Genomic DNA, 14,130 nt, shown 5'->3' on the forward strand with positions numbered 1-14,130 from the left:
ATGTGAATGTTCATAAATTCATCTGTAACATTTCCTCCCTCCACCTGCCTAATTAGGTCATCTAGACTGTAAGCTTGTTGCGAGCAGGGAACATATCTACCAACCCTGTCACAGTGTACTTTCCTAAGCACTTAGAACAGTGTACCGCTCACAGTAAGGGCTTGATAAATTCAGTTGATTAAGATCAATTAAATTGATGAGGCCAGTTTTCCACTAATTCCTCCACACTGATGTTCTTTTTGGGTTTTGGTTTTGAAAGAGTATGATTTTTTGAGGATTTCTTTCTCTAAAATGAAATTCTGAAGGTATTCAAATGGGCAAGGTTTTCCTTGTTAAATGGAAAGATGCATATCTGATGCAACACTACTGATAAAAAATATGCCTCACTGAGAAAATATTTGGTTTAACAGAGCTAGACACATTGTAGGAAATGGTATAACACAAAACATAGGAGATGAATCAAAGGGCCTTTGTTAAACTCCATTTTTCACTTCAAGAAGCTGAGATTCAGAGAGGTTAATCAACTTGCTCAAGTTTGCAAAGTTTGGTAGAGATCCCATTGGAACTAGAACCCAAAGTTTTATCAAAAGTTTGATAACTCAAGCAGAAAACAGAATGTCTTTCAATAGAGGTGTCTCTTTAAATACCCACTGGTTACTCCAATGTCCTTTCTTCTTGAGCAGAAACAATGTTATAAAAGACTGTTCCTCCATACTATTCCTACCATTTCTTTTCCGAACCCAGTGGGAAAGGAAGAATGAGAGAGGCCTGAAGGGGCAGCAGGTGGCCATGGGACATTAGAAAAGAAAGCTAAGTTTAAGGAGGAGGTCTGAGGTTGCCTGTGATGCTATGTGTGCTGCATCTATTATCTATAGCTGCAAAGATCAGCAACTTTTCCGCTCACTGGGGGAAAGGAAATATCCCTTCTCAGAAAAATATTTTTTATGATATTTGTTAAGCACTTACTATGTGTCAAGCACTGTTCTAAGTGCTGGGCTACATGCAACTAGTCAGATTGGACTCAGTCCCTACTCTGCATGGGGTTCACAGTCTAATTTTCAATCAATCAATCAATCAATAAATGATATTTGTTGAGTGCTTACTGTGGGCAGAGCACTGTACTAAGTGCTTGGGAGAGTACAACAGAGCTGATAGACATGTTCCCTGTTTGCAATGAGCTTACAGTCTAGAGGGTAAGACAGACATTAATATAAATAAATAATTTACAGTTAAGTATGTAGGTGTTGTGGGGCTAAGGGTGAGCTCAATACCAAATGTCCAGAGGGTTCAGATCTAAGTGCACAGACACATGGATGGGACAGGCAGTAGGGGAAAAGAGGGCTTAATCAGGAGGATTGATATGGAGGGGGAGGAAGAACATGTTTTAAATCCCCATTTTGCTGTTGAGGAAACTGAGGCACAAAGAAGTTAAGTGACTTGCCCAAGTCAAGCAGCAAGAAATTGATAAAGTCAGGATTAGAAACCAGGTCCTCTGACTCACAGGCTTGTGCTCTTTCCAGTAGGTCATGATGCTTCTTAGTAAGCACATGGAGATAGTTTAGGTGGAAAAGTATCAATAGGCTCAAGAAGAGTTTGGTAAATGCATGAATGAGTTGTTCATTTAGCACATTTCCTCCAAAAAGTCTTCCCTAACTAAGCCCTCCTCTTCTCCCACTCCCTTCTGTGCCGCTCTTATGTGCTTCTTCATTCATCCTCCCTCCCATCCCCACAGCACATATGTATATGTCTGTACATATCTGTAATTTTTAAATTTATCTATTTATATTAATGTTTGTCTCCCCCTCTAGTCCGTGAGCTTGTGTTGAGCAGGAATGTGTCTGTGTTTTGTTATATTTTACTCTCCCAAGCGCTTAGTAGAGTGCTTTGCACACAATAAGCACTCAATAAATATGATTGAATGAATGAATGAATGAATGAATGAGTTACTTGATGGAAAGTTAGGCCTACAGGGAAAGGTAAGGGATGTTGGATGGACCATCCCCAAACATGAAGATGAATGTCCTGAAAGGCAATCATCACCCAGTTCTTCTGAGTGTCCTCAGGACCCCGATAGAGGCAGAAAACTGGGTTGGATGGGCCTTGCCTCTACCCAGTGATGACACTGCTGAAGGATGGTCTCATATTCTTAAGGCTTTCCATGATGTAAAGAAGCAGCAAAGCAGCATGGCGCAGAGGGTAGAGCATGGGTCTGGGAGTCAGAAAGACCTGGGTTCTAATCCCAGCTCCAATGATTGTCTTCTGTGTAAACTTGGTAAGTTCCTGCACTTCTCTGTGCCTCAGTAACCTCAATTGTAAAATGGAAATTGAGACAGTTTTGGGACATGGACAGTGTTCAACCTGATTAGCTTGTATCTTCCCCAGCGCTTAGTACAGCACCTGGCACATATTAAGCACTTAACAAATAACTTTTTTAAAAATGTAATCTTCCTTGGCTTGATGAACATAAAACCATGCTGATCTCATCCATTCTCTGCCAAAGACATTTTTATGCCTCATTTCCTTTTTCAGCACAAGTACTGTAAGCAAGGACTATATCTTTCTCAGTGCCTTAAAAATTCCCAGTATAGATTCCATGTGTTAAAAAATAACAATCACACTACAGCCAGTCCAAAAAGCAAAAATAGTGAGCACTTACTGAGTGCAGAACATATCAGGAACACAGTAGGCCTTGAATAATGTGATTGAATAGCTAGCTACTGATGTGAAAATGTTTGGTCCTAAGTACTGATTGTCCTGGAGGAATGTACACACATTTATCTTCCAATCCAAGTCACTTTCTCTTCCAGAATAGTATGAAGTCTCCACTCTGACCTCACATTTTGGAGAAATTTGCCAGTGTGCTGTGAAGTAGAGGTGTGAGCCAGGGAACACAGACCCAGTGCATTAATAATAATAATAATAATAATAATAATAATAATAGTACTTCAGTGCTTACTATGTGCCAAGCACTGTTCTAAGCACTAGGGTAGACACAAGTTAATCAGGTTGGATACAGTCCTTGTCTCACATGGCATTCACTCTTAATCCACATTTTACAGATGAGGTAACTGAGGCCCAGAGAATTTAAATGACTTGCCCAACATCACACAGCAGTCATATGGCAGACCCAGAATTAGAACCCAGGTCCTTCTGACTCCCAGGACCGTGCTCCATCCACTGATCCACAGATTAGTTTGGGGCTTGCCCCACAGCTTTAAGAGAGAGAGAAGAAATGATGCTTGTTAAGCACTTATAATGTGCCAGGCACTGTCCTTTAGGGATCAGAGACCCCCTGAAACAACCTCACACTTTCAGGTAATATGAGGAGCTAAGAGCCCATCTCACAAAGTGGAGTTTTCTTAAGAAGCCAAGGTCTTCCATAGCCCTAGTGAGCTCTGCTTGAGGATACGGTCATTTGGGGACATAGCCTAGGGGTACATTCCCTTATCATCAACTGGATGTGTCGCCTTTAGGAACGGGTCTGTGGAATTAGTTAATGGGTACACTTTGAGTTCAGAATCTATATAACTTAGTCTGAGGAATAGCAATGTCTGATCAGTTGATGGATAATTAACAGAAAGGTGTTAGCTTACCAAACAGTTCCATAAAAGGGTGGAATTTTCATGGAGAAATCATTTTTCCTGCTCAGAAGTTTGCTCAGAGTTATTCTAAATCTTGTTTTATATTCAATAGCTCAGCCATTCAAAGGAACTCTTGAGTATTCTCAAATCAGTGATTGCAGTGTGCCAGAGACCCTGCTGGGTATTTTAGGACCTGGGTTTTAATCCCGATACCTCCACTTGCCTTTGTGACCTCGGGCAAGTCATTCCACTTCTCTGTGCCTCAGTTACCTCTTCTGTAAAATGGGAATTAAGACTGTGAACCCTTTGTGGTACAGCGACTGTGTCCAACCTGATTAGCATGCATCTAACCCATCACTTAGAACAGTGCTTGACACATAGTAAGTAATTAACAAATACCATCATTATTATTACCATTACTATTAGAACTGTCCAGTTCGGGCTCACTGAGAATAAGTTGACAACTTGAGTCCACTTGAATTGGGCATTAATTCTCAACTGGAAATTGACTTTTCACCTTTACAAGTAATAGCTTTAGTTAAAATTTTTCCCTCAAAAGACCACAGTTCTATTTAGAAATGTTCCACTTTCTCTGCAAGTAACTGTTAAAACAATATTTTTTCCAGTTTAATTAGGGGCTGATTGAATGATTAAATATGCATCCCAAGTAGCCAGAGAATAAAGTAACTTTAGGCCACTATGAAAAATCCTTTCATTAACATTAATTGAGTTTCAACAAATGGCTTGATTAGAAAAAAGGTGAAAAGAAAACATTTCATCAAATACATTCTGATTTCATGGCATCATTTCCTACCCAGTGCATATTCACGCAAGTCATGGTTACTTAGACAAATCAATGTTCCTACTGGCAATAACTTCTCATTTTCAACTACATGAAAACTTTCTCTGAAAAGCACTGTGAAAAGCTAAAGAAGAAGGATAGGAAGAGTATGAAACAGTACCCACATAAGGTTCCAACGATATCTGGATATTAAGGTTGGCATAAAAAGGCTTTTGTCTTATCTTTGTCTTAAATTGTTAAACTTACTGCTTCATTTAGAAGGAGTAGAACAGAGACTCATTTTTCTTGTCAATTATGAAACAGATGAAAATGCTAAAGGGCAGCTGCAAATAAAATGCCAGAAAGAATAATTTTTTATAGCATTAAGTGGGTAAGCACAATTTTAAAAGGATCTTTTGAAAACCTTCACATCACATCATCATCGTCGGCCCCAATTTGGACCAAGGGATGTCTTTAAGGATCTCAGGGAAGTGGGAATCATTTTACTTGCATCATTAATATTTCTACTGACATAATAATGTTGGTATTTGTTTGTTAAGCGCTTACTATGTGCAGAGCACTGTTCTAAGCACTGGGGGAGATACAGGGTCATCAGGTTGTCCCACGTGAGGCTCACAGTTAATCCCCATTTTACAGATGAGGTAACTGAGGCACAGAGAAGTTAAGTGACTTGCCCACAGTCACACAGCTGACAAGTGGCAGAGCTGGGATTCGAAACCATGACCTCTGACTCCCAAGCCCAGCCTCTTTCCACTAAGCCGCGCTGCTTCTCTACCCAGTACTGTGATAAACTACTAAGATTTGAAAATGATTAAAAACACTAACCCAAATCACTGGGACCTGAAGCCATCTATTATGGCATGTCAGTACATTTGAAACAGAAAATGTCTACAACACAAGAGGAAACAGTTGAAACCATTGCAAAAGGAAAAAAAAGGAACAAATCCACCTAAACTTTTGCAGCTGGATCACTTACTTTGGTTTTGAGGATGAGAGGGAGAGGAAGGAAGAGCAGTGGGGTGAGAAGGATGAGTATAAACCTGCGGTACACCAAGACGTAGCTGAGCAACTTCATTGCGGGGTGTTGGTGGCTTCACCGTCTTATAGAAACCGCAACATCCAAACAAAACAAAACAAAACAAAAAAACACACGGATCACCTTAAGTAACCAGCCTGGATTAATATTTGGCTAGTCTATCATCTTTGGCCATTGCATCACAGCTTTTTAGTCTACATTAGTTAAAATTAAATCTCTCTTTATGGTTTTACTGTCTGTATTACTATTTATAGATAAGGCAAGAGTACTTACTAGACATCAAAGAGTCTTCCTAAAAAACCTTCTGAGACAGTGGAGGGAAGCTATACTTGCTTAGGATTTTCTGACAAATTGAAATGTGACCCTGTAGAACATATTACCTTTAAACTTGCAACTAACCCTGGGTGGACTCCAGCCAGTTTGGTTCCATCACCTCACTCCACTGAAAAAGAATGAAAAAACAGGGGTGAGGGGAATTTTGAAACAGTCTGACAGGTGTGAAATGATTTTTTTTCTTGGCAAAAGTTATTTGTTCAATAGTAAATGTGTTCCTGGCTTTATAGTCTCTAGCCAGGACCATTTTAACCAATAGGCAGAAGGGGCAGCTGCCTCAGACTATCGATCAATCAATCAGTTAATGGTGTTTATTGAGTGTTTACTGTGCGTAGAGCACTGTACTAAGCTTTTGGCCAAGAACAATACACATATTTTTGGTAGGCACATCCCCTGCCCACCAATGAGCTTATGGTCTAGAAGGAGACAGACATTAATGTAAATAATGTAAATAATAATAATGAGAAGCAGCGTGGCTTAGTGGAAAGAGCACAGGCTTAGGAGTCAGAGGTCATAGGTTCTAATCCCAGCTGTGCCACTTGTCAGCTGCGTGACCTTGGGCAAGTCACTTAACTTCTCTGTGCCTCAATTAACTCATCTGTAAAATGGGGATGAGACTGTGAGCCCCACGAGGGATGATCTGCTTACCTTGTATCTACCCCAGTGCTTAGAACAGTGCTTGACACATAGTAAGTGCTTAACAGATACAAACATTATTATTATTATTTAAATAAACAATTTATGGATATGCACATAACACATATCACTACCTTCCAAGGGAGTTTTCCTATAGGACCATCTCATAGTCCACCCTTATTTCAGGCAGAGCTAAAGGGTGCCAGAGTCAGAGAAAAGACTCTGCTCAGTAGCCTGCTCTGTAAAGGGAGAGAGTGAGGTCAAGATAGCTTTGTTTGCCCCCTTTCCATCAGATTCTTACCTTCTCTCCTTTCCTGTTTTTACTGATGAGGCTTACTCTGCCACTGCAATATCATGGCACCTCTGAATATAAACTGAAAGTAGTTCAAGCACATTTTTATGACCGAAACAGTGACGGTCATTTTTCAAGAATTTGAGAGGTTGGTCTAGTAGGATGCAGGAGAAAGTTTAGTAGTGAGATGGGGAATTATCCAGTGCATTTGAGCCAAAGAAAAATTCAATTCCAGTTCTCACCATATGGTAGCCCACCATCACCCTTTCTTCCCCACCCAATTCTTTCACTCTCATAGGCTCTTTGGTCCAGTCTAACATAATAAATCTGGTTTGTGTTCCTTTTAGGCACATCAGATCGGGTTTTCTAGGACTACCGTCCCTCATGGGGCTCAGGATCTAAGTAGGAGGAAGTAGGATTTAATCTGCACTTTACAGATAAGGAAACTGAGGCCCAGAGAAGTTAAATGACTTGTCTAAGGTCACATAGTAGAGCAGAGCAGAGCGGAGCCAGGATTAGAACCCAGGTCCTCTGACTCCCAGGCCCAGGGTCTTTCCATTAGACCAGGCTGCTTCCCTATTTATTAAGAATAATGCATATGCAGGTTGTCTGAAAATCTGTTTCGCTTAGCCCCTCCTAAAATTTTGTAGGCTACTCTTAGCGGTTATTGAAAATTATACAAATGTCTCAGAACCGGAATAGTATATCAGAGAAGCAGCGTGGCTCACTGGAAAGAGCACGGGCTTTGGAGTCAGAGGTCATGGGTTCGAACCCCGGCTCTGCCACTTGCCAGCTGTGTGACTTTGGGCAAGTCACTTAACTTCTCGGTGCCTCAGTTCCCTCATCTGTAAAATGGGGATTAAGACTGTGAGCCCCATGTGGGACAACCTGATTCCCCTGTGTCTACCCCAGCGCTTAGAACAGTGCTCGGCACATAGTAAGCGCTTAACAAATACCAACATTATATCAAGCTTGTCAGTGGGTCTTGCACAAGTCCTAGGCTGCTCTTGCACAGACTAGACCATTCTAGGTACATGTTCATTGTTGGCCCCTGGGCAATTGTAGTACAAAAGTTTAAGAATGCTCAGGGACTCCTTGTGGGCAGAGAATGTGATTGTTAGATTGTTGTTTTGTACTCTCCCAATCGCTTAATACAGTGCTTTGCATACAGTAAGTGCTCATTGATACAGCTGACTGCTTAGTTGACTCCCTCACACAAGCTTGCACTATGGTTAGGAGAAGGAAATGGCAGGCAAGCTAGGGGTTGGTTTGAGCTCCATCTCTGCAACTGACCTAGAGACAGGAAGATCCTTATGGATAGGAATTGTTTATTATCTCTACTGTATTGTACTCTTCTAAGTGCTCTATACCCAATAAGTGCTCAATAAATGTCATTGATTGATTGATTGATTGATATGTGCTATAGGGCCATATATTTTAACATATTTTCATTTGTTGGTTGCTTCATGCTATGCAAAGAGTATAATTTGCCAGGATTTCACTCTGGAATAGTTCAACTAACCAGATAATGAGGTGGAAAATTTGATAAGCACAAACGGCTGGTGAGGTGTGTCTGGCAAAAAAAACACCTGATTAAATATTCCCTTTTTGTCAATATGGACTGAATGTCGTTAGGGTATATCCTTCTTATTCGCAGTATAATTCTCAAGTAAAAGAACTGAGACTTTACAGAATATATTTAGATCTGCAACTCTGGTTGATAGGACTGATACTCCAAGCTTAGCAACGTATCCCATAACACAAGTATGTAAAAGTTATTTCTCACAGCACTGTCAGTCAGTCAATCATATTTATTGAGTGTTTACTTTGTGCAGAGCACTGTACTAAGCATTTGAGAGAGTAAGATAAAACAATATAAGACACATTCCCTGCCCACAATGGGCTGACAATCTAGAGGGAGAGCCAGACATTAATATAAATAAAATGACAGATATGTACGTAAGTGCAGTGGGGCTGGGACGGGGGATGAATATAGGGAGCAAGTAAGGGCAAAACAGAAGGGAGTGGAATAAAAGAAAATGAGGGCTTAGTCAGGAAAGGTTTCTTGGAGGAAAAATTGTCTGTCAGATATGAAGAGGTAGGGTGATCCAGGCCAAAGGCAGGACATGAACGAAAGGTCACTGGTGAGATAGATGAGATCAAAGTACAGTGAAAAGGTTAGCATTAAAGGAGCAAAGTGTATGGGCTGATTTGTAGTAGGAGAGTAGTGAGATGAGGTAGGAAGGGGGGCAGGTGATTGAGTGCTTTAAAACCAAAGGTAAGGAGTTTCTGTTTGATTCGGAGGTGGCTGGGAAACCACTGGAGGTTCTTGAGGAGTGGGGAAACAAGGACTGAATCGTTTTGTAGAAAAATGATCCAAGCAGCAAGGTGAAGTATGAACCGGAGTGGGGAGAGACAGGAGACAGGGAAGTCAGCAAGGAGACTGATACAGTAATCGAGGCAGGACAGGATAAGTGCTTGGATTAAGAGCTTAGAGAAGCAGCATGGAATAGTGGATAGGGCATGGGCCTGGGAGTCGGCAGATCATAAATTCTAATCCTGGTTTTGCCACTTGTCTGTGTGACCTTGGGCAAGTCACTTCACTTCTCTGTGCCTCAGCTGCCTCACCTGTAAAATGGGGATTGAGACTGTGAGCCCCACATAGGACAAGGGATTGTGTCCAACCCAATTTGCTTGTATTCACCCCGCGCTCAGTACAGTGACTGGCACTTAGTTAAGTGCTTAACAAATACCATTGTTATTATTATTATTAACTTGGTGGCAGTTTAGATGGAGAGGAAGAGGTGGATTTTAGTGATGTTGTGAAGGTCAAACAGACAGAATTTAGTGATGGATTGAATGAGAGAGAGGAATCAAGGATAACACTGTAACAAGGTATTATTCTCGCTACTCCCAGTAGCAATTGCTACTGGTACTGCCTAACGCCATTTTCATTCATTTCTCTGGGTGTTGGAGTTTTCTTAAATTCAATCAGTCAGTGGTATTTATTGAGTCCTTACAGTGTGCAGAACACTGTACACTAAGCACTTGGGAGAGTACAATATAATGGAGTTGGAAAAACTATCCCTACCCTTAAGGAGCTTACAACCTAGGGGGGACATTAAACTAAATTATGGGTAGGGAAAGCAGCAGAGTTTAAGGGTTTGTACATAAGTACAGTATTTATTGAGCACCCCTACGTTTAGTACCCTGTGGGAAGTACAAAAGAAGCATGGGACACAATCCATGCCCACAAAGAGTTTTCACTATAACGGCACGACAGATATCAAAGTTTTTGCTCTGAGTCAGTCATTTCTAATGCCTGAATATCTGCAGTGGCCAAGACTCTTAATAATAATTATGGCATTTGTTAAATGGCAAGCACTATTCTAAGCACTGGGGTAGATACAAGGTTATCAAGTTGTCCCACGTGGGGCTCACAGTCGTGGCTCAGTGGAAAGAGCCTGGGCTTTGGAGTCAGAGGTCATGGGTTTGACTCCCGGCTCTGTCACTTGTCAGCTGTGTGACTGTGGGCAAGTCACTTAACTTCTCTGTGCCTCAGTTACCTCATCTGTAAAATGGGGATTAACTATGAGCCTCATGTGGGACAACCTAATAACCCTGTATCTACCCCAGTGCTTAGAACAGTGCTCTGCACATAGTAAGAGCTTAACAAATACCAACATTATTATTATTATTGTTAATCCCCATTTTACAGGTGAGGTAACTGAGGCACAGAGAAGTTAAGTGACTTGCCCAAAGCCACACAGATGCCAAGTGGTGGAGCTTGGGATTAGAACCCACGACCTCTGACTCCCAAGCCTGAGCTCTTTCCACTAAGCCACACTGCTTCTTAATACTACTACTAACAATAATAATAATAATAATGGTAATAATGGTATTTGTTAAATGTTTACTACATGCCAAGGACTATACTAAGTGCTGGGGTAGATACAAGATAATCGGGTTGGATACAGTCCTTGCCACATATGGGGCTCTCTGTTTTAATCCACATTTTACAGATGAGGAAACTGAGGCACAGAGAATTGAAGTAATGTGCCCACAGTCAATGAGCAGACAAATGTTAGATTATCAAGGGTTTTGTTTAATTGAGATTTTCAAATTTATCTCTACCTTCCCATATAAAACTCCCATTCTCTAGCTCACCATGGAGTATCTGATCAGTTGTTCTGCTACCAACTATCTTCCTCACATGGACTGCTCAGTGAACATGTAAGGTGATCAGTAAGTAGTTTAAACCTTGTTTTGGTGATCTCACCTTATTCTTTAATGTCATGAGGGCATGCCTGGGAAGTAATTGGAATTCCCCCAGTTGGGTGAAGTCCCTCTGATAAGTCCAGGTTTTATAGGTTTAAAAAGGTTGGATTTTACAATTGCTCTTTAAACCTTAATTTCGTTGGAATTTGATGCCACTTTGATGTCACACCATCCCAAAGGGCATACTAATCTCTTGATTTTGTTTCCGAACTTTTTGTTCTTACATCACTGGAAACCTCCTTGCCTAGGTAGCAGAATTTAATGGCAGCATCCTAGTCTGTATTGCTGATGGAGATTTTTGGTTATAAGTAAAATAGGTCGTGAGTGGTGCCCTGCCTAGTGAATAATATCCTGCCTTCTCTGTTCAGTCTGGTCACTCATTTGTAGTCTTTACTGGGTTAATTCTAAAACTGCAGTCACATAAATCCAGCATTTCATTAACTCTCTAGTTTTAGTCCCCAAACCACAAAAATTTAAATTGCTATCATTTATTAACAGGGATTTTCATTGGTTGCTCTTCCTATATCATGAGGTAAATGACTGATCACAAAGAAGATGAGGCATGAACAGTTCCCTCAGTCATAGTAATAAGTGCTGGGGTAGACATAAGATAATCAGATTGGACACAGTCCCTGACCCATGTAAGTCTCACTGTCTAAATAGGAGGAGGGACAATAAGTATTTCATCCACATTTTACAGATAAGGACATTGAGGTAGAGCGAAGTTAAGTGATTTGTCCAAGGTCTGCACAGTAGGCAAATGACAGAGTCAGGATTAGAATCCAAGTCTTCTGACTCCCAGTCCCATATTCTACTAGGCTATGCTGCTTCTCTGCATTAACACTGAACTGTACTTTCCAAGCACTTAGTACAGTGCTCTTCACACAGTTAAGTGCTCATAAATACAATTGAATGACTCTACTGTAATAAGCTTAGAGAAGCAGCATAGCCTAGTGGATAGAGTCCGGGCCTGGGATACAGAGGGACCTGGGTTCCAAATCCAGCTCCTCCACTTGTCTGCTGTGTAACCTCGGGCATGTCACTTAATTTCTCTGTGCCTTAGTTACCTCATCTGTGAAATGTGGATTAAGACTGTGAACCCCATTTGTTATAGGGACTGTGTCCAACCTGATGAGCTTGTATCTACCTCAGCACTTAGAGCAGTGCTTGACACATAGTAAGCACTTAACAAATACCATCAGTATTATTATTTATCAAGCTTCACTGTGTGTGATGTATTGTGCTAAGTATTTGGGAAGTATAATGCATGTGGAACATTTCCGGTTTACAAGGGATTCACTTTGGGAGATAAATATAAAATATTTATAAATAGAGTAATCAAAATAAGTAATTGAATATACCATTAAATAACCTCTAGGCTGTGAGCTCCTAGTGGAGCAGGAACTGTGTCTGCCAATGCTGTCGTACTGTACCCTCCCAAGTTCTTAGCACAGTGATCTGTACACAATGATAATAATAATGTTGGTATTTGTTAAGCGCTTATTATGTGCCAAGCACTGTTCTAAACAATAGGGTAGATACAAGGTAAGCAGGTTGTCCCACGTGGGGCTCACAGTCTTCATCCCCATTCTATAGATGAGGTAACTGAGGCAGTCTTCATCCCCATTTTACAGAGGCACAGAGAAGTTAAGTGACTTGCCCAAGGTCACGCAGCTGACAAGTGGCAGATCCGGGATTAGAACCCATGACCTCTGACTCCCAAGCCAATGCTCTTATCACTAAACCACACTGCTTCTCCTCAGTAGGCAACCAATAAAGCCTACTGATTGATGGAGAGCACCATAGACAGTAAGCTTTTAGGAAGGAGGGAATTCCAGGCCAGGAGGAGCAGTTTGGAAGAGGGGATGGAGGTGGGAGCGGTAAGAGCGAGGTTCATTTAGAAGATTAGCTTGAGAGGATCTGTGAACTGCGGACCAGTGGGTGATGATAGCAGATTTTTTTGAATGGCATTTCTTAAGATCTTACTAGGTGCTGGAGTCTGGAAGTCAGAAGGCTATGGGTTCTAATTCCAGCTTCACCACTTGTCTGGGCAAGTCACTTCACTTCTCTGTGCCTCTGTAAAATGGGGATTGAAACTGTGAGCCCCAGGGACTATAACCACCCCAATTTACTTGTATCCACCCCAGTGCTTAGTACAGTGCCTCGCACATAGCACAAATACCGTTATTAATATTATTACTAAGTGCTGCAGTAGATTCAAAATTAAACAGGTTGGACACTCCATGTCCCACATGGGACTCACAGTCTTAATACCCATTTTACAGATGAGGGAAAATGAGGTACAGAGAAGCTAAGTGACTTTCCCAAAGTCACACAGCAGACAAGTAGTGGAGCTGGGATTAGAACCCAGTCCTTCTGCTTCTCTAAATAGATAAACTGGGTGAATTGGTTGAGATCCTTGAAGCTGAGAGTGAAGACTTTTGCAGAGGAACCTGGGAAAGTAGTAAGGGGTGGGGCATCAGGGGGAGGCTTAAGGAATAGAGACATGTGCTACAAACTCTCTAAAAAGATGATCTGGGCTGCAACGGGCAGAGTAGATGAGAGATGGGAGAGGCTGGAGTCAGGGAGACCAGTAATAAGGCTGAAAAAATAGTCTAGTCACATTATAACTAGAACTCGAACCAGGATAACAGCTGTTTGTATGGAAAGGAAGGAATGCATATGGAAAATATCATGTAGGAAGAATCAGCAGTATTTGGCAATATATTGATTGTGAGAGTTGAAAGACAGCAGGGACTCCTTCATCACTGAGGTTATAGGCAGGGGCTCCTTCATATCACTGGGGCGGGGAAGATGGGGATGTTATAATTGCCATAGATGAAGAAGTTAGCAGGAGGAAGTTGGAGGTTTAGTGGGAAAAATAAGCAGTTTCATTTCAGGCGTGTCGTTGGGCCACACAGTTGCAAGTAAGTTAGTGGAAAGGAAATGAAGGAGGCAGTTTGGATAGGAATGGGAACAGGAGAGGGGAAAATAGAAGGAGAGCTGGGGTAGATACAAGATAATTGGGTTGGATGTAGTCCCTGTCCCACACAGGGCTCACAGTCTTGATCCCCATTTTACAGATGAGGCACAGAGAAGTAAAGTGGCTTACCGAAGGTCACAAAGCAGAGAAGTGGCGGAGTGGGATTAGAACCCACGTCCTCTTTTGGCA

General features: G+C 41.5%; 1 protein-coding gene across 1 annotated transcript in view; it reads right to left on the reverse strand.

Moving 5' to 3' along the window:
* SLC13A1 (solute carrier family 13 member 1) overlaps nt 1-5,475 on the reverse strand; it is a 53,957-nt gene extending 48,482 nt beyond the window's left edge. Inside the window, exon 1 of the mRNA XM_016228140.3 lies at nt 5,360-5,475. Coding sequence (XP_016083626.1) covers nt 5,360-5,458 — 99 coding nt within the window. The 5' untranslated portion in view covers nt 5,459-5,475. The remainder of the gene's footprint in view (nt 1-5,359) is intronic.
* Nucleotides 5,476-14,130: the final 8,655 nt, after the last annotated feature.

Source organism: Ornithorhynchus anatinus, chromosome 10 (assembly GCF_004115215.2).
Source record: "Ornithorhynchus anatinus isolate Pmale09 chromosome 10, mOrnAna1.pri.v4, whole genome shotgun sequence".
NCBI classification, from domain to species: domain Eukaryota; kingdom Metazoa; phylum Chordata; class Mammalia; order Monotremata; family Ornithorhynchidae; genus Ornithorhynchus; species Ornithorhynchus anatinus.